The 24,991-nt window shown below is 43.0% G+C and overlaps 1 protein-coding gene across 1 annotated transcript; it reads left to right on the forward strand.

Annotated features, from left to right (window-relative positions):
• Nucleotides 1-2,044: 2,044 nt before the first annotated feature.
• On the forward strand, nt 2,045-16,452 carry LOC142587093 (uncharacterized). The gene is made up of 5 exons (XM_075697979.1): nt 2,045-2,153; nt 4,556-4,642; nt 6,295-6,381; nt 13,465-13,551; nt 16,313-16,452. Exons 1-5 carry the CDS (start codon nt 2,096-2,098, stop codon nt 16,360-16,362), a joined length of 369 nt encoding a protein of 122 aa, XP_075554094.1. The 5' UTR covers nt 2,045-2,095; the 3' UTR covers nt 16,363-16,452.
• The last annotated feature ends 8,539 nt before the right edge of the window (nt 16,453-24,991 follow it).

Here is a 24,991-nt window from a genome sequence, read left to right on the forward strand (position 1 = left end):
GAATTAGAACTGAATAAGTAGCACATTGTTTCGTCTTTTAATACAATACAATGATGTTTTTTGCAACTAGTGGTTGCGTTCTAGGGACAGAATTTCACTGAGGAGTGCTTTCGTCATCAGGCAAGTGCTTGAATGTCCCGGGGGAGTCTCTTATCATGTCCTGCATTTACCTCAGTTTCTCCATTATTGAGGCTCTGTTCGCTATAATATTGTCACCTTAGAGATCCTATAGCACTAATCTATCATTTTAGCTTGACCTAATAGTTGCCTTTAGTGTCCCTTTAAGTGATAGCGTGGCAGTAAAAGTGCGGCCTCCTTTTGAATGCACTTGTTTCCAGTAACATCAGTTTGAATCTTAGTGGTGATGGTGGCGGATAATTTTTCTTCGCCCTGTGGTAATGGTGTTGGCACAGTTTACGCAGCGGCCTGATGATGTCAAAAATTGTTAGGAGTCATCGATAACATCAGGAGTCACGTCTGCATACCGCAATAAACAGAGGGTTGAGATGAACAAGGCAAGCAGGATTTTAACAGCGTAATTGCTGTCGCACTAAAACGAGCCAATTTAGGCGTCACACCCCACGGGTAGAGTCCTCCTCGCGCTGTAGGTGGCAAAATATGAACTGGTAGCGAATAACATTATGAACAAGTGACTTTTTATAAACTGCGCGTTTTCTAGCTCGAATGGTGTCGTCTGCAATACTGTCGCAAAGCATGAACGTTAAAACCAGTATACAAAACTTCAGCGAAAATTCTAGCTCCGTGCCTAATAAGATGCCACGGTTCAAATACAACCTAAAATATAAATGCTCGAATGAAGCGAACCCTACACCCATTGAAATGAAACTTGCTGCATATCATGGAAAAAAGCAGTGACATTCTTGTGACCATTGGGAGCAAACTTTTCTTTTGGGAGAAGGCTGTAACCTTTTATTTAGAAAGTTCTGTTTTGGTTTTAAAGTATTGATAAAAAAATTTATAGGAATCAGGTCAATCTGCCAGAACCAGACATGCAGTCCAATGCTTTACACGTGCGCTTTCTAAACCATATAAAACGTGTATCTGTTCTAGAAAATATGGCTACAACCTTGCAGAGAGAAGAGGGGCCGCGGTTAATGCACAAGTACGGCCGATGTGCGACCAAATGTGGGCGAGCTTTTTAAGCATCTTCCAGTTGTTTCACGCATATTCTTGCGGTGTCTCGGAGGAACAGAATGTATTACCGAATTTAAATTTGATAGAAAGATGATCAATATCTTCGATGAGGTGTCGCCGGTGCTTGCAATGGTGTTGGTGTGGTTTAATCGAAGTTATTCTCTACACTTGGGAACGGGCTGTGCGTTGGCAAGCTAGCAATACTTGGCTGGGTTTTGTAGCACGGACTCATTTTACTTTCTCTGCAGACACCACTCCGGTTGATGGCACAGATTTCCGTCCCGACTTCATTATTAAGATCCCGATCATGAGCCTGCATTATGTCCACTGCAGGCTGAAGGCGACGCCCAGTATTCACCAAATGGCTCTAACTGCATCACCAACTCAACAAACATGCTGCTAATCACGCGATATCATCGTGTCCTCCACGACCTTCATTGTCTTTTTCTTTCTTTGGTGCCAAATTGTCTTTGTTCTAATTTAGCCGCTATCAACGTTACTTATCGTATAGCGTGTCTCACCCCATTGCTTGACCTGCTTCACATAGTTGTGCAGAACACATAATGCTTCTTGGGTTTTTCGAGATCGGTAATGCCGACACAACCCGTTAACCACTGAAATTATATTGTGTGTCTATTTTTCGACAGAACGATGGTGTGATTCTCTGATTTCGCTTGCCAGTTATTTATGGTGTCATTCAAGGAAGTTTGATGGTGGAGTTTTGGTAGCCGCCTTAGAATGACAAAATATGGCCTACAGGTTAGAATGGCGGTTGATGTATATAAACAACGACGGTTCTAAGAACTGCAAGTTACGAACCATTGATATCCGCTGCAGCGTTGCGTTGTCACAGCCAAATGTTATGTAGGACCAGGTCCGATGGACCTTACTTGCGGTAAAACAATACAGTGAAGTTATCAAATTGATGTAGTTATTTGCAATGAGTAATTTATTGTTGTTTGCAGGTAGGATTGTCCAAAAAAACGGCGTTTTATACAGTAAGTATACATTGTTGTCCGTCCAAAACTTTTCGTGTAGTTATCCTTTAGAAAGATCATGTTACCAGAAAGATCTGCTTCTTACATAATCATTAAACAAATTTCATGCGAGAGGTAATGGCGACAGCCAAATGCATTTATCTCTAATAATTACGATCATGTTATCAATAATTTCATACAGAACAACCACAGAAGCAGTAAAACAAACGACGAAGGCATCAGGCCTGCCTCAATATAGGTGCATGGTCTCATACCTCTATCAATGCTTTGAGCCTCTATATCACAAACAAATGTATTATCTGTTAGTCGTCTAGCTTTATTGATCTAGTAACCACGTTTTTCCAAGGTGCTTTATTTGCGGGTAAGCACGAGTGACAAAAACTGGAACTGTGCTGATGGCTGCAATGGAATCAAATTCTCCATATGACTACTTTACTGTTTCTTTAGTTTTAATAATTAAGATTTACCATCATAAAAAATACAGCGCCGGGAAGTGAAAATTTCGACAAAAATAAAGCGGCAGCAGTTACTTATAGGTAAAATATTCACAAATAAAAACAAAGCACATGCAGTAAAAAAACCTTTCCGCAACGTCATAATCACCTATAGAAAACATGTGCAAGAATATAAGAACGTAGGAAGTATTACCTATATGTTTATGAGCCAAGATAAGCACAGGACCTTCAATGTGAAGAATCAGAAATCTTATTAGTTTTTATCATGGTTTGTGCGACCGATTGGATTTATGGGTGAGTTCTTATATTCATCGCAAGAAGAGCAAGTGTCACTTTGCAGTTTCAGGCAGTTAGCAAAATTTATTAGTGCTACAACAGACTAGCTAAACTAATTGAACTTGAGCGTCAGTTCAAAGAATGAAGTGTGAATAAATAAAGAGTTTCAGCTACTCCACGGGAAAGCTCCATTAGCTAATAAAAAAGAAAGAGTTGAGTGCGCTTAACTGTCGAGACGTTCTGGTAAGTGAAATGTAATGAAAAGTGGGCAGTTTCTCTTGCTCGAGTAGCTCTGGAAAATGAACTGCACTTGAAACGTGGGCAGATTTAATCTTTTATTCTTTGAGAATGGATCGTAATGCTATGAATGTGTGAAGCTATAATATCCCCGATAGAAGCAGCTGTCATAACTAGCACCTATTTTTATTGTCCTACATATCATCTTTATGGTGAAGTGGCACCTTCCTTATGGGAGAAAAGTAGGCAACTAACAAAGCTTTGCCTATTAACGCGATAGCGTTAAGGAGCTCGTGTCGCAGAAAAGCCGGTGTCGTCGGCGTCGGTGTCGGTGTCGGCGTCCGCGGCGTTGGCCGTGAGCGATAAATCACGGCAGGCACTTCATAAATAAAAAGCAACTTCCAAGATGGGCTGGGTGGGAATCGAACCAGGGTCTCCGGAGTGTGAGACGGAGGCGTTACCACTGAGCCACGAGTTCGATGCTTCAAAGCGGTACAAAAGCGCCTCTAGTGAACGCGGTGTTGCCTTAGAAACTAGCTGTTTCTAAGGCTCAGGCGTGCGTCGCTTGCTCAGGCGCACATTTCGTTGTCGCGCCGAACACTGCGTTGCTCGACGCTCACCGCGTCCGATGCGGGGCGCGTAGTCGCTGCGCCGTAGCCCATTGTCTTACACCCCTTGGCGGGTCGACGGGAACGCTGTCGCGTTCAACTCTTGAAGGCGAAGCTTAAGCGCCCTCCAATTTTTGTTTCGCGTTTAAAAGTCGGCTCTTCCCAAGTGTAAATCTTGAGTAACAGGCTGCTTGCGTTTCACGTGTTGCAGTTGCGAGTCTCTAAAGCAGTATAGTCAAGCGCACAGTTGACTTGAAATGTAGCGACGACTCGTTACAAAACAATTGTTGCGAAAAAAGAATAGAAATTTCTTATCTTTGTTTCTGTTCAATAAGTTAATGTTACCCTGAACACGGGCCTGCTGTCAGTAGTTCTTTCAGCAGAGGAAATAGCTGCTCTGCCGATGTAAGTTGCAAAGTATATAGACACATGGTGTTCCCGACAAGAAAATCATACGTTTCGGCTCAATTAGCATATAAGCGTGCGGACTACAAAATTATATTATTTGTTTTCTACCATCAAGGATGGGAAATGTAACTAAAGAAATTTTATCTTCTTGTGCCACTGTTGCTGACATCAATCAAGAAAAAAGTTGACAGCCGTAATTTACCGTCACGTATTTATTGCGAATTTTAGAGCTTGTGCAAGCGTATCGAGTAGTAGCCACGCTGAAAGTTGAGTACAATATGGTGAGTTACCTGTCACATGTGACATTTGCGTGGTATATAACTTGGAACGCTCGTGATAGCTTTTGTTAGATTCTGCTGCCTAAAACACTTGGCACGTCATGTAACAAAAATGTATTTTATTTGCTTTCTTGTTGCAGCGGATCAGGACTGTCCGAGACCCAGATGCCCAAGACCACAACGACTAGTCTGTCCGAATCCTAGAGACACGTGTAGTTGCTACTGTCGTGAGAACTTTACATCTCGTTCATGCATTTGCACGTTTAAGCCTACACGCACTTTCAGTTTTGGTCGAGTTATCCCCTACAAGAGCTTTTCACTAGATGGGCGCAAATCATGTGGTTTACAGGCTTCATTCGGAGCTTTTATATACTTGTACAGGGAACACAATTATGTGTTAATTTTTCAAAAAAAATTTTCTTTCTCCTTTGTCGAGGAAGGTATAATATCTAGCAAGGGACTATAAGCAAATTGCTTTCCGCTCCACAGCAGACATCACAGCCGGTTTAATTATTTTATAAGACCTACTAAAATGAACGACCACGTCATAGATGTGTACATAGGATATTTAATTTTTTGGTAAATAATACCTGCAGCAGTGATGCCCTGCATTTATGTACCCATTTTCTCTCTGCATCACAGCAAACCATGTCTTAACATGGCAAATGGCAGAGTTTGAGCCTACAGAGCTAAAGCGGTATGGATCGATGGATGCAAAAATTTAATAAACGTCCTGAGGTACGCGACTCAGCGCGCTGCAGGCCGCTCCCACGTTGGACAGTCAGGCCGTGCCCGACCGCCGCATCGTGGGCCCTCTGGACAGCCCATAGTTGCGCTCCGGCATCGGGGCTGTTGATAGCGGGGAGCCACTTGTCTTCATTGATTTGTTCTGTGCTCCGTAACGAGGGGCAACGCCAGAGCATGTGATCTAGGCTAGCGATGCCATTGCAGTGCGGGCAAGAACTAGTGGCATAGGTGTCGGGATAAAGCTTGTGGAATGCAGCCGGGCTGGGATACGAGCCTGTTTGCAATAATCTGAGGGTCAATGCCTGCGCTCTATTTAACTTCTTGTGTGGAAGGGGAAAGTCTCTCCTGCCGAGATAGAAGCGCTGCGCAATTTCGTTGTGTGTGGTCGGTTGATCTCCGCTCTCCACCACTGCGGGCCGATGTTGGAGTTCTCCATCGTCGCAGAAAGCGAGACCTCGCGCCCTGGAGTGGGCCAGCTCGTTGAGGTTTGTGGGGCCTCCCATGATGGATCCCATGTGAGCGGGGAACCACGTGAGAGTGTGGGTGGCGATGGTTTTGCCGTCGAGGATGCGACAGGCTTCCTTACACACAGCGCCAACACTGAAGGCGCGGATGGCTGCTCTGGAGTCGCTGAAGATATTGGCATGTTTGTCGTCTATAGCATAAAAAAATGGAAAATTCAGAAAATGTAGTCGCACTGCAATTCAGTATCCCGCGAGAACGTCTCGTGTACACTTTATTGCAAGCATCACAAGGGGCAATGTTGTCCCCACAAACGAAACTTAGAGTGATAAAATGGACGACTTTGTTCACTTGAAGATTAGTTGCAAATCCTTAGCTATGTCAATGTACCTGCATGAAATAGGCAAAAATAATGCTAAAAAGCGTTGAAGCCGACTGTCGCGGCAAAAATAGAAGTGCGAACAATCAATTTAGCTTTGATTGCCTCGAATATATATATATATATATATATATATATATATATATATACGGCAGTTAAGTCACATCAAATGTTTCACTACGACTGGCAGAGGAATTCCTTTAGTATCGGGTTCATGAAAGTACAGATTTGACCAGACGTTTCTAGTAGAACAATACACGTTTTGCGGACTTTCATTTTTTGTTATTTCAGAGGATGTCCCTTGTTACATGCCGAGATGCGGCAGCGACTGCCAGGTCAGCTGCTTGAGAAGGACTGGCTGGTGTGAGTGCAAATGCGGTAAGTATGAAGTCGTACGCCTAAATTGCATCGTCAATATAGAGGGAATACTTTGGTCTTTCTACGTCATCTTCAACTAGGAAATAAGACCGCCAGCTATGACAATCACGAGACGGAGAACGACACAGGACAAGCGTCGTTGTCCCGCTCGTGATTGTCTTAGTTGATGTTGTTGATTTCTAATTCAAGTCCCAAATGAATGTTGTTCTGTTCCATGTCATCGTTCAAAAGAAATGGAATGTTGGTGTGTTTCCATGGCCATTTCAGAGCACCCCGCAGCACTACAAAGCAAGTCGGCAGCTTTAAACATTACAGAGACAAACAAGAAGTAAATAAATTATCAGCACGGAGTTACGTATCCGAAAGAACTAGTTATTGTAGAAACATCATCTTTTGAAGCGCACTTCCTTGTGCATTTTTCTTCCTGTTTTGTTTTCAAATGTCTTGGGCTTTCCCGTAAAATGCCTCAGTAGGAATTTTACACCGACGTATTCTTTCTACATACATCAGTACTTCCACGCACCGAGTGTATAGTCATTTACAATCGCCCAGTTGAATATAGACAGTTAGTCTGTTCATAATTTTGTGTACTTGTAGACAAAGAAACGAAAGTCCGTCTCTACCTCATGACGCCTTCCGATCTATTGCATCATAATTCAAGTTAGATGATGTTAGCTTTTCTAATCCATACCCCACCCTTCCGCCAACACTTCACAGCATCGAAACCTTAAAGGAGGTATGCCATGGTCACCCAATATTTTGCGGTTTTCCGTGAGACATTCTAGTAGGTGTCTATATAGCTATGCACGTTTAACAAATGAGCGACAACGCCCATTTCTGTCCAAAATATGAGCTAGAACTCGCCGGCTCTAAGTACCGCCCTCAGCTGCCCACTGCCATATTGCCAAGTCATGTGTGACGTCATGTGGTGCATGCAACGGACCCTTCGTCTGCTATAAAATCAGCCACCGCACCACGTGCGGTCGGAGCATAGCTGTCGTTTGTTGCCGTATTCGCTCCAGATATCACGTGCCATGTCTTCCACAACGTCGAATTCGCCTGATGAAGCAAGCGATCAGTCTTTGAGCAACTTTGACTTCGACAACACCGCCACGAGCTCAGTGACGAAATATGGCCTCGGAGATATGCGCACGCCAGCCATGGGCAAAGCTTGGCGCACATAACTTGGAGGCCATAGATTAAAACAGCGTAGTAAACGCGATAAACATAAGATGGTGACAGTGGTGTTGCGCGAAATGCTACGGATGCATTTACGCACTGCTGTTATTTCATGCGTACAGCGCTGCTTAGCCAGCCGTTCACGGAAGACGAAGTCTGATGCTTCTTCGCACAATGCAAATTGTTAGGCCCTTAGATTGTTTCCTGGCATCCATTCCATACATGCACTCCTCTCGGATGAGCATTCAACAATAACACAATTTTCTTAAGCTTCTGTCCGTTCCCCCCTGTTCTTGTTTTTTCCCTATGTAGTTGCGCGCGGCATATGGAAATAAATGCCTGCGCACATATATCCTAGACGCAAGGATTTAGCGTGATGTACGCTTTGGCTGAACCTTCACTTGAACTTATTTTATTACACCCAGTATCGGTAAACGAAATAGCAAGGCAAGCGTTTGGCCAAGGCACTGCCTGCCGCATGGGTCGGTGTTCGAACACGCTCGGCGTCGCGCCTGTCCTAGGCCTCGGCTTTTTCGCGAGCGTCGCAAACTCGGCGAGCAGGCGCAAATCGTCGCTGTAGCTGTCTAGCGTGAAGTGTTCAGAAAACAAAGGAAAAGCGTCAGATGAGCGCCGGTTCTTGCTGCCGGCGTTCGTCTCCCAAGCGTTACGCTTGGCGGGCACCTTGGGTAACCTGAAGGGCGATGCGGAGGAATCCTGGCTCCGTTCGCGCTCGCACCACATGGCGCTAGAATAGGCGCTGCGGTGGCATTGTTTGAGCTGCTGCAAGTTGAACAATTCCAATGGCAAGCTGAGCAACACAGAAGTTTGCCGCGTGCGCGAACATCTGAAACACCGATTCTTCATCTGAATACTCATGTTCGCTCGGCAATCATGCAGCGTGGGACGTCAAAGCTCGCGAGCGTGCCAGTGTTGCTAGACTGTTTTGCCGTTCGAGTGTAAAATAAAAAAAAATTAATTACAAATCACGTGGTGGCTCAGATGCGCTAAATCTTCGCCAATGTATTCATAAAGGCACAAGGATTACCTCAAAGAATGCTGATTATGAGCAAAAATTGAGCGCCATGCCCCCTTTAGAGTTTGTGCACACATTTTTAACTGGTAACGCTGAGCCCGCTTACATAAGTAAATTGTATTCACTAGAACACTCAGGGCTCGTAGCTCTCACAGCCGAAACCTCTCAATGTTTTCTTCAGAAAGTGATGTGCAATAACATGCTCACTCTCGCAATAACGGCAACGGAGTTCCAGAACATATTTGGATAAAAAGATTACGTGCTAACACTTCGGCATTTCTAGTTGAATCAACAACCACGTGAGCTTGTTTGCACAAATGAACATAGAGGATAATGACGTCATCATCATCATCATCATAAGCCTCGTTACGCCCACTGCAGGGCAAGGGCGTTTCCCATACTTCTCCAACTATCCCGGCCATGTGCTAATTGTGGTCCTGTCGTCCCTGCAAACTTCTTAATCTCATCCGCCCACCTAACCTTCTGCCGCGCCTTGCTGCGCTTCCCGTCCATTGGAATCCAATCCTTAACCCTTAATGACCATCGGTTATCTTCCCTCCTCATTACACGTCCTACCCATGCACCCTATTTCTTTTTCTTGATTTCAACTAAGATGTCATCAGCTTGAGTTCGTTCCCTCACCCAAACTGCTCTTTTCTTATCCCTCAACGTTACAGCTATCATTCTTTCCACAGCTCGTTGCGTCGTCCTCAACATAAGTAGAACCCTTTTTGTAAGAATCCAGGTTTCTGCCCCATACGCGAGTAGTGGTAAGGCACAGCTGTTATGCACTTTTCTTTTGAGGGATGATGGCAACATGCTTTTCAATATCTGAGAATGCCTACCAAATGCACCAAAGCCGATTCTTATTCTTTTGATTATTTCAGGCTCACTATCCGGATTCGCGGTCACTACCTACCCTAAATAGATGTATTCCCTTATCATTTCCAGTGCCTCGCTACCAATCGTAAACTGCTGTTCTCTTCCGAGACTGTTAAACATTACTTTAGTTTTCTGCAGATTAATTTTTAAACCCACTCTTCTGCTTTGCCTCTCCAGGTCAGTGAGCATGCATTGCAATTGGTCTCCTGAGTTACTAAGCGAGACAATATCAGCAGTGAATCGCAAGTTGCTAAGGTATTCTCCATCAACTTTTATCCCCAATTCTTCCCACTCCAGGCCTCTGAATACCTCCTGTAAACATGCTGTGAATAGCATTGGAGATATCGTATCTCCCTGTCTGACGCCTTTCTTTCAAGGGATTTTGTTGCTTTCTTTGTGGAGGACTAGGGTGGCTGTGGAGCCGCTATAGTTATCGTTCAGTATTTTTACATACGGCTCGTCTACATCTTCATTCCGTAATGCCTCCATGACTGCTGAGGTTTCGACAGAGTCAAACGATTTCTCGTAATCAATGAAAGCTATATATAGGTGTTGGTTATATTCCGCACGTTTCTCGATCACCAGATAGATCGTGTGAATATGGTCTATTGTTGAGTAGCCTTTACTAATCCTGCGTGGTCCTTTGCTTGACAGAAGTCTAAGGTGTTCCTGATTCTATTTGAGATTGCCTTAGTAAATAGTTTGTAGGCAATGGACAGTAAGCTGATCGGTCTATAATTTTTCAAGTCCTTGGCGTCCCCTTTCTTATGGATTAGAATAACGTTAGCGTTCTTCCAAAATTTCGGTACGCTAGAGGTGATGAAAGATTGCGTGTACAGGGTGGCCAGTTTTTCTAGACCAATCTGCCCACCATCCTTCAGCAAACCTGGTGTTACCTGATTCTTCCCAGCTGCGTTCCCACATTGCATAGCTCCCAAGGCTTTCCTTACTTCCTCCCGCGTTACTTGTGGGATTTCAAATTCCTCTAGACTATTCTCTCTTCCACTATCCTCGTGGGTACCACTGGTACTGTATAAATCTCTATAGGCAGCCACTTGAACTGTCTCATCCATGTTAGTCATGATATTGCCGGATTTGTCTCTTAACGCATACATCTGATTCTTGCCAATTCCTAATTTCTTCACTGCTTTTAGGCTTCCTCCGTTCCCGAGAGCATGTTCAATTCTATCCATAATATACTTCCCTATGTAAGCTGTCTTACGCTTGTTGATTACCTTGGAAAGTTCTGCCAGTTCTAGTCTAGCTGTAGGGTTAGAGTCTTTCATACATTGGCATTTCTTGATCAGATCTTTCGTCTCCTGCGATAGCTTACTGGTATCTTGTCTAACAGAGTTACCACCGACTTCTATTGCACACTCCTTAATGACGCCCATAATAATGTCGTTCATTGCTTCAACATTAAGGTCCTCTTCCTGAGTCAAAGCCGAATACCAGTTTTGTAGCTAGATCCGGAATTCCACTTTTTTCCCTGTTACCGCTAACTCGTTGAACGGCTTCTGTTGCACCAGTTTCTTCCGTTCCCTCCTCAAGTCAAGGCTAATTCGAGTTCTTACCATGCTATGGTCACTGCAGCGCACCTTACCGAGCACGTCTACATCTTGTATGATGCCGAGGTTCGCGCAGAGTATGAAGTCGATTTCATCTCTAGTCTCCCCATTCGGGCTGATCCACGTCCACTTTCGCCTATCCCGCTTGCGGAAGAAGGTATACAGGATAATTACGCGCGATGCAGTAATTGTTCATCATTCTCAGTTACAGCTACTTAGCGGTTGTAGCTAAGCATTGCATAATAAGGATCTGTGCATGTGCCCAAAACATTTTAAAAAAGTTCTCGTATTGATTTTCGTGCGCATAGGGACAATACAGAAAGTTTTTTATACATTCTTTCATTCTTGACCTTGAATAAATATATTCTACTGCAGGTCATAATAGAGTGCCAGTCATGGATGTATCTATGTTTCTCATAAAAGAAAGGTGTACGCTGCTGCACAATTTCTTAAATTTTATGCATTTTTAAACAAAACTGCATATTGCAGTGGAAAATCTTTGAAAGGCGTTGCGCAATTTTTATGCAGTGGTCGTGACTGGCAGGATCTAGCCATTCACTATTGTCTTAATTTGTTTAGGATCATTAGCAACATCAATGCTCGCCCCTGGTTTGTCATATATATATATATATATATATATATATATATATATATATATATATATATATATATATATATATATATATATATATATATATATATGCATGTGTATGGGGTAACGGGTAACAAGAATAATTCGTAAATGAGGTTTTCAAATTACGATAAACAAAACTGGCGAACAGCCAAATCTCAGATGCGTATTTTTACAGTTGAAAGATCAAGTGCAGAGAGCACGCTAACATAGGAGGAAAACCACACACACACTTAACGCTCAAAGTAGGGCAACGTACATCTGGCAAGCCAAAATTGCTCCACTACTCGACTTGAAACATGCTGTAGCACCATGCGCATTAAAGAGAGTAAGAAAATAATATTTCAGGAATGTCATAAGGTAGCAGCCGCCACATAAAAATTTATCGCACAAGGATTGCTCGTCTCTTCCGTAAACCCACATTTAAAAAGCCTGAACGGCTGGCTACGTCATAGCCGATTTCTAAGAAAAAGAAGTTGTAATATGAAAGAGACCGTTGTACACACGTTACTATTGCGGTGAGTTTATTTCCACGAATTGAGCTAAGAAACAACTGATGGTTGAAGCCAGATAGATATAACTCCGGCAAACAGTTAAGTGAATGCTTCCCCCTTCCCATCATTTGATCTATACATCCACTAGTCCTCAAATTGCTTTTATACTCCATTTTCCTATCAAATTTTACAAACTAAAGAGCGGAGAATTGAATAGTAGAAAACAACGAAATCTTAAATAAATATATGAAGCCAACAGGTCTAAAGAATCTGAATATGCACCTTTCCTTCTATGTTTTTACAATCCAATCAATTACATTGAGGTGCAAACGTAACAATAATTTTGATGTTCTTTGAGAATTGTACGCTGGAACGCAATTCCTAACCCGAATGAACGTAATTTCAGGTGTTATCGAAATTTTCAATAAGTTCTAGCAAAAATTCTTGAAGCGCAATGTGTTCACCTATGTTGACGTAAACGGCTCTCCCGTGCCGTGGTGAATGGCTGTTTCGGAGGCGCCACGAAATCTCGTTCAGAGCAGTCTTGTCGCTTACAAAAGCGGCTAATTTTTGAGCTTGTAATGCGGGAAACTGATGAACATGCGGAGACCTGGCAAAACTGAAATAGCGTTTGAGGTGGTTCCTTGAGAGGGCTCACAACGTACGTGAAAAGAAGAGCATGAAGCTGATGCAATCAGAATAGCTCTCAGAAATACTGAGTGGCCATTTTCCAGAAAGAAATTGCTTAACTTTTGCATCTGGACTAAGCACGATGCACTCATTATGTGACATTCGCATTGATGCTGTGCTTATTGATTGTTAAATATTATACGAATGCAGTATATTACTAATCATTTAATGCGTCTGAACAAATTCACATCATCGATGTTGTATAGCAAATCTGTGATCCATAAAGGTAACTGAATCTTTGAGGCAAGAACTTACCTCACAACTTCCTTTAAACACACGTGAGGTTGTGCCAATTCGATTATAATGTGGAGTGTAGACTAAAGTGATCACAGGCTTCAAACGCTGCATGTTGGTCCCTGCGCCGTTGGGATGGACTTTCTGGAAACCTGCAATATTAAAATACATTTAAATACTCGAAAATGAATAAACTTTTTTTTATAGGTGTGGGGCCAGACCCATCATGCGGATCTATTTAAGAAATCACAGTTTTTAAAGGGGATCCCAAGAAAGCCAGACATACCTTAGGAGCAATTTCTAATTATATTTATTTGAGACGAAGTAGGTAGTTTCAAGGCTTTCCTTTGGACTATATCTTCTTTCCTGCAGTACCAAGAAGTCAGCGGTGTGCGGATACCTGGTCTAGTACATGCCTCGCTGTGTGTACTGGGTGTAATCCTTGCAAGTGCAATTGTGGTAAGCATGTTCCTGCCTATTAGATGCAGCGCAAATATTAAGCCTAACGTATGGATAGATGATATCGCAATGCCAAAATGACCATATCTGTAGTGACAATTAATAGAGAAGCTTGCTGTACTTAAGATTGCGCTATCAAAGTAAATACCTTAGGCGCTGTGTGAGCGCCATTTTGAATGAATAAGTTCCTTCTGGTGGTTAGTAAAAACATGTTGACGAAAAAAAATCCCCCTCTATTCCACAGTGTAAAAGTGGAAATGCAGTGAAACTGTTGCCGACATTACAAAAGCACAACCACCGCAAGCGACGCGAGTCATGTGCGCACGCGCGCGTGTGGAAGTGCAGCACAGATCCTTATTCTTGGAGGCCCTCCTTCTAGCAAAGGAAACTTGTTGAACTTAATGAATGTTTCATGGCACATTCCGTCGGAAATTGTGTAAAGTACGAATTACACACAAACTGAAGACATGATAGCTTCAGATTGTTGTCCGATTATAGGAGAAAACTTAAGTTTGTTACGAAGAAACTGAACGACAAAGCCCAATTCCAGGTGCCATTTCAGGTCTCCCTAAATGGCGGCGCCATTAGCGCAACACATACTCTCCGTCTTGTCGGCCCTCCGCCTAGCGCAAATGTGTTGCTGGACAAATTGAATTTCTTAAAGTAACCTGCATCAAAAACGCGAAATATTTCGACTGCTGAACTGAAATATGATAGAAATATGAGAGGCAGGGAAGAACTATGCAATCTGTTTCGGCAAGACAATTCAATGACGAACCTTGCGATTGCACGAATATTGCTTGATTCTCGAATAAGTTTCTGTACAGAATCCACTCAGAAAGTTGTAATTCAGGGTTTTTAAACGAAGCATTGAGGACGCGTTAAGAAGGCTGGTGTATCACGGGATAGCACTGCCGGCGAAGGTTAAAGGAGCTTTTTCGACGGCGCGACTAGACCTATAATTCGTTTATTTTTTACATCAACCGGCCACAGTTAAGCAGCATTGTATTTGAAGAAGGATTTCGAGAGAGCTTGCATGTCCATTTGAGCCAAAGGCCACTAACGTTATACAAACCCTTTAAGGAAGAACCTTTTTTTTATGCGAAATGTGCATATATATGCACATTTTTATGAAATGCGCATATATGTGCAAATAAGCATATTCAACGGGAAGAAAAATATGTCACGGAAACTTTTTAAGCAATATAGCTTGCTGCTTATCAGCAACACCACGCAGAATAGTGCAACCTAGCTTACCGCCAGGCCCACCAACGGCCTCGTCTTGAACTTCTACCACCAGTTCCCATCGCGTATGAAACTGAGGTGTAAATTTATTTCTCACCTCATCACATATCTCATAGCACTGCGACGGGGGGGCTTTTCATCAACCTTCCTTGTTTGTAGATGTAGATTAGGATGTAGAGCTTAGATTGCTTTGACCGTGTTTTCAAAAGAAAGGGACTTGCGTGCCTAATTTCTTTCTCATCCGCTGCTCTTTTGTCCACGTGTCACAGTGTTGACCAAAAGCAATTAGACAACCACTCCTTACGCAAAACAAAATTTAAAGAAGAAAACAAAGTTATACGACCTTGAACACGAACTGCCCAACATATGTGCACAATTATATGGATGTCGTCGTGGTGTGGAAGCTGTTACGCGTGGTAATGATATGTGTGGTTGTGTTGTGCTCATGAAGTATGCGTTATTTGTTTATAGGCTCTTGATCAGAACAAGCAGAAAGACGGGCATATTTTAATTGCCGAACAGATACATTCTTGGCCACGTTGACCGCCATATAATGCTACGCATATCCTCAACAGTTCTGGTTCACGGTGCTTCCGCGTCATTTGCTGGCGTGATGATCGGTACAGCATAATCCATGGGTTAATGCTGTCATAGGCCGCGGAAGGGTGATGGCTGCGCGTGTGTGCGTTATTACTGCACGAGTGGAGTATCCGCTCGCTTTGCTCCCCTTTGGTCCATTTCCCTCCTCAAAGGTCGTGTTTTTACAATTACATCCCATGCTGCTTAGCATTCTCCTTTTAGTTAAGGCTTAGACATTTCTAGCCTAGGTTTAGAGCCTCCGTTCTACGCATGGTCTATGGGGAATGGCGAAAGCGGACGCACTCGCAGAACGTTTTGTGACGGCGCGCCTATTGCTATCGCAAACAATGGGTCGTTTGTCACTCTGCTCCAGATGGCAGCTACCAACCACGCACACAGTAGACTTAAACTTCACAATCTCGCACTGCGTTAGGAAAGTGGTTTTCTGGCCCAACAAGAAATTTTTAACCGACACGCCATATAATACCACAAATTAAAAAATATATATATGTCTTGTGCGTTGCCTGTAGACATTTGCTTGCAAATGACTCAAGCAATATATCAGCTTTAGCACTGCAGCTGACATATGCTTGAAAATTAGTGCCCGTATCTTATCAGCTTTGCTTCCTTTGGCCAATGTACCTTGATAAACAGACATGAATACTTGAATTATTAGTTTTTATTAGTCTAGATTTGTTACGTTTATTAGTTTCTGGCGAATTCTGCCAGAATTTTTTAATACCCAGCCGTTTTTACATCTAGATGGGAGCGATTGCCGCGCTATCGGCAAGCGTTTGAGTGTTCTTTAGATTACAAGCTTGGAGTTGACGAGAAGTGATCTATAGATTTTCAGCGCAAGCTTAGGTAAAAGATGCTTTGTTTGGTTTTGACAGTAGTGAATGGCTTTCGCTATATTTTGCATTTCACCTTTTTCCAGTTGGCGAATACCAACAGCACCAACGCAACGAATACAAATCCATTGGATGATCCTCTTTTGTCAACTTCCCAGTGTCCTATGGAACACGCACCATGGTGGCTTCTCTGGAATAACGAGCAATAAAGATATTCTGCGTGGTTTGTGCGATGCATATCCAGGGATTGATGGGAGGTACACATTTATCTTGTGTATTGTGAACAGCTGCGCCTCATGATAACTGCAGAGAAAGTTTTATATTGTGGAAATTAAGTTTTTGAATTTGTTCCTCATGCAAGGAATTCAATGATAACAGGGATGTTTAGAATCTTGATTACAGTAAAAAATAAACGTATATTTGTTTTCTCTTTCTTGCACGGCGGGAGAAAGAAGTAAGGTCCTTGTTAGACTTTGATTGCAGGCATTTTAGAAATTGCAGGAAAGACTCCCTCGCAACAGCAAGTGTCACATGTAAGGCTGTCGGCTATTTTCATTCTAAAAGAGTATGACTTCATAAACGCTTCACCAAGCCACATTCGGTACAACACAGTTCCCTGATCTTATGGTAGCCGAGATGATTGGAATGTGTTCAAGTTAGGAGGCAGTGAACCTCTGCAATTGCTTGTGGAAGTCGACGAGTTCCATAAGTACAATCGAGTATCATCGAAGGAACGGTAGCTGCTGCGCAAATTCCTGCCAAATAAATATGAGCTGATCTACCACTGCCCAGCGTACAATTAGCGGATTCATCTGCACGATGATTTGTATTCATACCGCAATGTGGCGGCAGCCACTTATAAAATATATTGGGTCACTGTTCGGTTGCTCGATCGTGTAGCTTCCTATTCTATGAAACAAGTTGTTTATGAGGTGCGTGGTTCATTGAACTTTAAATGCTTTGGAAGGCTGCCTTCAAATAACAAAATGGTCCAGCGATGAAGCAATCACAAATCAGTGTATTTACCCCAGCTAGACATGGAGAGTAGGAAAAGGCAGGGTAGGTTAATACCGAAAAATCGGGGAGAGTTATTCAGGTAGAAGAATAAAGAGAAAGGGACAAGAAAGGGCCTATGTTACAATGCACGTATGCAGGTTTTGCGTACTGCATCAGAGAAACTGGGCACCTGAGCACTTTCAGAGCAAAGGGTATTTAAGCAGTGGTCTCAATGGACATGCGCACTAAGCTTGTGGCTGTGATAGTGTCGTGTGCTACCTCAGATTACTTTGCGCCAATTTATGTTTCGCGACACATATATTATATTTAAATAGTGTTATCCTTCCGTCTTTGCGCAAGGAAACAAGCCGGACCTATTTTTGATCGTTAACTTCCCTATGGACATTTAATTTGTTTCACTATTTATCTCGAGGAGGAACATCGCTTTGACCCACTGATGAACACATATTTGTACTGCAGATGAGTGCTATGGAAGGCTGCAAGGGGAAGGCAAGCTTAGAGCAGAAAAAAATTAAAATCGTTCTTCTGTATTACAAAACTACAACCAAAATTCATGATTTTTATCTGGAGAAAGCGTCGCAGTTAATGAAAGATTCGTTCTTATCCGTGGGCAGGACCTCGAAATCGCCAAGGGAATATTTTCGCTTCAACAGGTACCCAATAGTTGTAACTTAGATGAACCAAATGATGTCAGCTTTATTGTAAAAACGCATCGGTAGCATGTAATACTGCTACGCCGTCGATTACAAGTGCGACAACTGGAGAAGGACACGTTAATTATTACGCCAAAGCTAGATTTGTGAATGTCCACTGAAAAATTGTTTCTTTATCGAAAGCTCGTGTTTTCGTGTCAAACTGATAATTAGTCCACATCATGTGTTGCTGGGAAAGCTGGCACATAATAAGGGGATAGGGAACAGCGAAAAATTTCACAGATATATCCTCGCATTCCAACCAGAGCGGCAGCTCAGTGTTTATAGAGGCTCTATTTGTACACCTATTTCTCTAAATCAACGCTTTGTATGAATGTTTAGATGCACAGTTACGAACATAGCAAAACAAATTAGCTGACCGAAGTGACTGCCGCACAGATATACTACATATAGAACCTTAAACTCGGCCTTCTCAATTAAAAAGTAATATGCAGACAATGATGTACGTATCACCGTTCTTGTTAAAGTATTTATCTTAGCTCTGATCTTATAGAGTCTCCTTTTCTTCCGAACATGTGAAAACATGGTGTTCCTGTAACGAAACACCATAGGCCACCAGCAAAAATGAGTGGCTAATAGTCGCTTAAGTTTTAATTGCAGGAAGCTCCAACTATGTCACCTACAAGGAGCTAAGAAGAGCTAAGAAGAATGTGAAATACAAAGTGCATCGTTTGATTCGACGGTGTTATCGGTGAACTAAGCAAGGCGCCTTGATTATATTTGAGTTTCTAAACGGCTTGCCACGGAAAATACGTAGAGAAAGTTTAATTGTATAAAAGTATATTCGCTTCTGATAACAATTTCGTATGCAAACGCTCTTAAGTGGTATATGCGTTCTTGACGAACGGCGAACAATTGAGCGCTATTCTGAGAGAACTGTAGAAAAAACCAGTATCAACACTGTGAAAACGAGGGCATCAGTATGGCTGATGTGCATCCTAAGTTAAATGTGTGTGTATAAAAAAAGCCCTTCTCCAAGAAAGAATTTTTAATACTTTCCCAAAAGCGTTAAGCGACCGCTATTTCCTGTAACCTTGTGCCCGGTAGGAAATATGCTCTAGGAAAGATAGCTGGGCCAGTTAGTATTACAATATTGGGAGAAAGAACAATTTACAGCTCATGACGACGAGACGTGAAAAAGATTGCACAAGCAAGCTCCAGCAAACCAGCGCATCTCTCTGCCTTCTTGAATGTGTAAGGTTCTTCTTGCGCACCAGTTTTTCTTTCTTTTCCTTTCGTCTCTTTTCTTTTAAAAATGACTATTTGTCTACATCACACCGACCTCAAAATTCGAGAACATTTGAGGCACTTTATGCGTCATGTGTGGAAAATTTTGTTGTTTTGTAGAGAATTTCTTTGTAGGAATTCCTGAGCAGTCGTTTTCTGCTAGTTTTTATAACTGCGTGAGGCATCCACTTTTTCATTGATGACGTAAATGAGGAACTCCGTTTATACTTAGCAAAAATTCCAGACAGATAATGAGAGATTTGTAGATGAAATCTAAAATGTGTTTGCTAGCAACCATTTGGTAAGTTATGTAAGCAAGTGCTTCGAGCCGTATACGTATGCTTTTCGAAAGCCGCGGAATTCAGCCCGTTGTTTTTACGAGAACTATAGAAACAACCCAGATAAAATTGGGTGCAAATGAGGGCAAGGCTATGGCCGACACGAATACAAAGATTAACGATCGTGAAACAATAGCATTTCTAAAATATTCCCTAAGCGATTGCTTTTAAGGGTGTGAAATCACTATTTCCATGTTTTTCCATTGGCCCTTGAAATGAATATATCACACCTAGTTCAAGATTGGTTCAAATGCGCGGCATGTTAAATCCTTAGTTTGTTCAATAAAAACAGAAACTCATTCTATAAACTGTTTGTTTTTTGAAAATCATGGTTGGGCAGTTATTTTAAGTTTTAAAAAAGAATCTAATATTACATAATGTGGGTGTTTGGATTCAGTACTCGTTTTATAAAATAGACACAGCCATAGTAAGCAAACCGACAATAGTAGGGAACAGGGTACAAGCCTCTAGATTCTCATTCGTAACCATCTTCTTGCATGTTCTTCACTACATTCACTTCCCCTCTGGGAAAGAGCCCTCCTGGCAACCTAGGAATAGTACATGAAAGCGGCGTCATAGTAGGGCTTTAACCAGTCTATATACACGATCTCACACCTTCGACGTCGTTGATCGGAAGCCGGCTCAAACAACTCGATGACAAAATTTAATGGCGAAATTTGCTTGACAACACGGTAGAGGTCGTGGTACTTCAGACCAAGTTTCTTTGACTGACCTTGTTGATGGGATTTAGAGCCATACAAGTGAGTCGGGGGTATAAGACGTGAGATTCTTCGAGGCATCGTGATGGTATTTCGGACGTTGCTGATCAGCCATGGTGATAGAGCGAGATATCTGGCGACAGCATACAGGGTTGTTAGTCGCTCAAGAGACTGTCGTCGACTCATTCACGTGAGGGTGGTACGGCAGGATGGTGTCTAGCGTGCACGATGGCTCGCGCCCGTAAAGTAAGAAGTATGCAGAATATCCAGTGGCGGTCTGCGTTGCGGTATTATGGGCGTACGTCACAAAAGGAGGAACATGGTCCCAATTTGAGTGGTTGGAAGCGAGGTACATTGCAAGCATGTCACCTACTGTTCGATTAAATATTCCTGTCAAACTCTTCGTTTCAGGATGGCAGGCAGTGGCAGTTCAGTGAACAATGTGGCACTACTTTAGAACCGCTTCGACATCGTCCTCGGTGGTTAAGCAGCTCATGTAAGACCAAGCCAGCGAATGATGTGTCCTAAAATGAAGGAGGCAACGTTACTTGCCGATGCAGATGGCAAAGGCGAAGTCTCTGCGTATTGCGTGAGATGATCAATGGAAACTATTATTCAGTGGTTGCCAACGAAAGTGATAGGAAGAGGTCCGTACAAGTCAAAGCCAACGCGGTCAAAAGGGTGTACAGGACAAGAAAACGGCTATAGTGGAGCGGTTGAATGGTAAGGAGGCTTCTTAAGGCGCTGTAAGCGACATGAACAAATGTAGCGGTGAACGAAGCGGTACATTCCACGCCAATAGAGGCGGTGGCGAAGGCGGGCGTATGTTTTCAACACTCCGGTATATGTGCACTGTGGGTCAGCGTGGAGGAGCATTAAAGAAAGCGCGTCGATCAAGAAATCTACGCAAAGCAATGACTGAATTAGTTTTCATGTAATGCACGGAGAAAAGACAAACCTAACTTACCTGAACTTGAAATTTTGTTCAGTTTACCTTTGCACCATTGAGCCGAATTGTATATATTTCATTAAAGCTACATTTAATTAGGCAATCAAACAATGTAATGGGATGGTACACTAGAAAATTAACAGATCAATAATAGTCATCGTTCACATTTTCTTGATGACAGCTTGCTCCGATAGCTGCATATAGGGAAGCATCTGCTTTCTGGACAACTGTCCAGGGTAAGGGGGTGACCAAATGTTTTAGAGCAGCTCATGGCGTTAGCATTAATTCACACAAATCGCAGATTAGAAAGTCAGAGACGTCTGAATGATTCGATGATCATCTGGTGTCTTGGTCCTGCTTCAGAGAAATTTTCGTAAATATAGAGCAGCCTGAAGTGAAGTTGTGAAGCCTCAACTCTGCGCCTAATTTGGGAACACTGACCTTGTCCAACTTCGCTCCTGTATTCCAGCGCTCACATTACTTTCTTTTTGTTTTCTTGGAGGTGTGTGGTGGGAACCGGACTGGTGTCGCTAGGGACAGCATGGAGTGAACAGACGTGTTTTCTTCTCTGTGGCTTACCTTGCCACTATTAGGCTGTATTTCTCTCAGTAAATCTACATTACGAAAGTTTTCCTGTGACTATCGATAAGGGGTCAAAGAGCAACAGCATAAACATTTGTTCGGAGCAAAGTTGGCGAAGTAGTGCAAGGGAACTGAAGACAACTCCAGTGAAGCACCTACAAGCAAAAACCTCGGAACCCACGCCGCGCTTCACATCGTAGTGAGAAGTTCATGGCGTTCCAGACATTCGGTGCCATTACCCTACAACAGCCGGACCATATCGTGGAAATCGAAGACGCGTTGGAGCTCTGATCAAAGCCTTCAAGCTTCATGTCTTGATTATTAAACCGCCCGTTCGTGACGAGGTAATTAGCGAGGAGTACACCACCAGTTCGTCAATAAACAAAAATTTCCCACTTTCAGCGAATGATACCACCACAAGCAATAGCTGGTATTGAGGAAACTGAAATTTCTACTGCGGACACGCGAAACCTGCACGTGACAGATCAGTTGAAAGTACCGTAATTAGAACTTCAGAAATTCAGCGCAAGCAAGCTGGAATGGCAAACATTTTGGGAACTGTTCCGGCAGGTTGTCCATAAATACAAAGCTCTTGTACATTCGCAAAGCATCGACTGGCAAAACCACAGCCGCACTACGCTGCACTAATATAAGCTACGAAGGCAACCTGCGCCTATGCCGCAGACATTCTCAAAAAGCACTTCGATCGAGATGTGCTCCTGCACGAACGCTTGACGGAACTGATCAACTTGCCCCGGGTAAGAGTGATTATATGTATTAACTTGCTCCCACGACTTTATGACCATGTTCTAACGACCTTTGCCTGTCTGAAGGCACTGAATGTCGGACCGGAAAGACACAGATTTATGTAGCCTGCTACGCTGTTTTGTATGCTACCCGCAGAATAGTCAGTTGACTTTCGCAAAGACCACAACATAATCAAGGACACCTTCAACGCCTCCGCCCTTGAAGTTATCTTGCGTCTCTTCACATCGAGCGCAAAAGCTGAGAAAAGGTCTATGGCGTAGGCTGAAAAATCATGCAGCAGCCACTAGAGCACCAGTCATCAACCCGCATGGATCTCAGAGTGTAGAGTTACAGTTCCAAGCGCAGGAAGCCCGGAACACCACCATCTGTATATTGAGTGCACGTGTTCACCGCAGTCCGAGTGCATTTGTATGTCATTATGGGGAGTTTTAGTAGACGCGACTTCGACCTCGCAAGGGTGTGCTAAATGGAGCGGGGTTAGAGATGCTACGGAGAATGGAGAACGAGTACGTGTTTTTCCTATGTGGCCTACCTCGCCACGGCTACGTTGTGTTTCTCCTAATAAAAGCAGTTACCACAAGTTCCCCAGCGATTGTCAACAATTGATCAGTGAGCTAAATGTGAATTTATTGTGATTGTAAGGGCTGAGAGGAGAGGCCAAGTTCATTCAGAGAGCCGGCCTGGTCTTGAATGCGGGTCCATTGAACACGGCATAGCAATTCAAGATCGCGACCGTCAACCCTGGTGACCAGCGCGTTTTTCCACGCGTACCGAAACAACTTCCTCTGCGTGTCCACCCCATAAGTTATAGTGCTACTTGCTACTGTTTTCACAGATTTTGCTCTTATTTGTCGAGATGCCTTGTCGTCAGTATTTGCCGAATGCCGAAAATTTAGGGAAATACGACGCATTTAAGTCTTCAACGACCAGCCCTAGGTAAAGTATAGAAAAAAAACCAGTGAGAAACATTTTAAAGTAATAGCTTTCTTTAGCAACTTTGGCCACTTTGGATAAACATCGACCAATCTCGCCCAATAAAGATCGCGGCAAGAGAGAACTTGGGCGCTAGTTATGTAATCGGTGCTGTCTAGTTGACCAGGCAACACGAGCCACTGCGTCTGTGGTATTCGCGCGTGCGATTCCTGGCTGATCCTTCTAGAGAGAAGAGCAGCTCAATAGTGGACACATGCTCAGGTGACGTCACGCACGTGTGGAAGACCGGTGTACAGAACCCACGCCAGCTGCGAGCTCTCCATCTTCCGCAACAGACGATTATGTGTTTTTTGCCGCTGCTTGATGGTTAGCGATTCCAAGGAAGAAGCTGCCGCGATCGTAAAGCTACTGGCGATTGCTACTGAATTTGAAGTAGGGTGTGATTTTAGCAAGATTAACTGTATTGTGTTAACATTGTGTCCAGTAGCGGGTTTTCAACTTCTCGTGTCTGCTAATATGCTGAGACGCTTTAGAGATTCACGAATATCCAGTGAATACGTGGCAAGATACAGAAGAAAGCTATAGTTGACTTGGTCAATTATCGTTTATGGCTTCTTCCAAACGTTTTCATGAGTGTTCATTCTTTATTCTCCCTGCTCGAATAGTGTGACCTGTTTTTTTAGGATCATTTGCTACAATGCCACAAGAGCTGTATAAAGTATTTTCTAGCAGCAATTTTACGACCACTAGCTCTTGGTTGTAATCTGGAGTGACGTTTTAGCTTCTTTTTCCGTTTCGATGGACGGGATGGAATAGATTATTTTGTAAACCAGAGTATTTGCTCCCAATGAAGCGTTACAGCTTCGGAAGTAGCTCCAACTCATTTGCGAAAATTCCAATAATACGATGCATGCCCACAAGGAAGCCCCCGGAAGGCTGACTAGTAAAAAGTGTATTGCAGCCTCCTATATTTTATAGATGCATTTACAGCCCTTGCAAAATGCAGTCCCATTGTGGACAGTAAGTCAATTAAATGACATTCATTACGCGCATGGAATGGTAATAGGCGGGGAGCCTAAATGCCCGAAGTATATTTTTTATTCTGGTACGTCGGCTATAAAACAGTGTGGCTTTGCATGTGTTGTAGACTTTTGTCTCTCACACCACTTCAAACACCACTTGTAAACAAGTAGCGGTCAGCTAGCATGGTAATTGATAACAATAGTAACGGCACAGCTCTCTAGATTGTCACAGTTATGAAATCTATCACCACCACATATTTCTATAGAGTAACTTAACAGAATGCGTTGGTTGGGCAAGTTGGTTCATTGTATTTGGAAAGATTGGATGCGCTTTGTAGACAATCACAAGGAACAAGACGGGACAGGCGCAACTGAATAAACTTCAGTTGTTAGTTTGCACCTGTCCCGTCTTCTTCCTTGTGATCGTCTACAAAGTGCATTCATTCTTTCCAAAAAGAGCAACTGTTGCTTGGACAGTTTACGGTTGATTTCTATCA

The sequence above is a fragment of the Dermacentor variabilis genome, chromosome 7, assembly GCF_050947875.1.
Source record: "Dermacentor variabilis isolate Ectoservices chromosome 7, ASM5094787v1, whole genome shotgun sequence".
NCBI classification, from domain to species: domain Eukaryota; kingdom Metazoa; phylum Arthropoda; class Arachnida; order Ixodida; family Ixodidae; genus Dermacentor; species Dermacentor variabilis.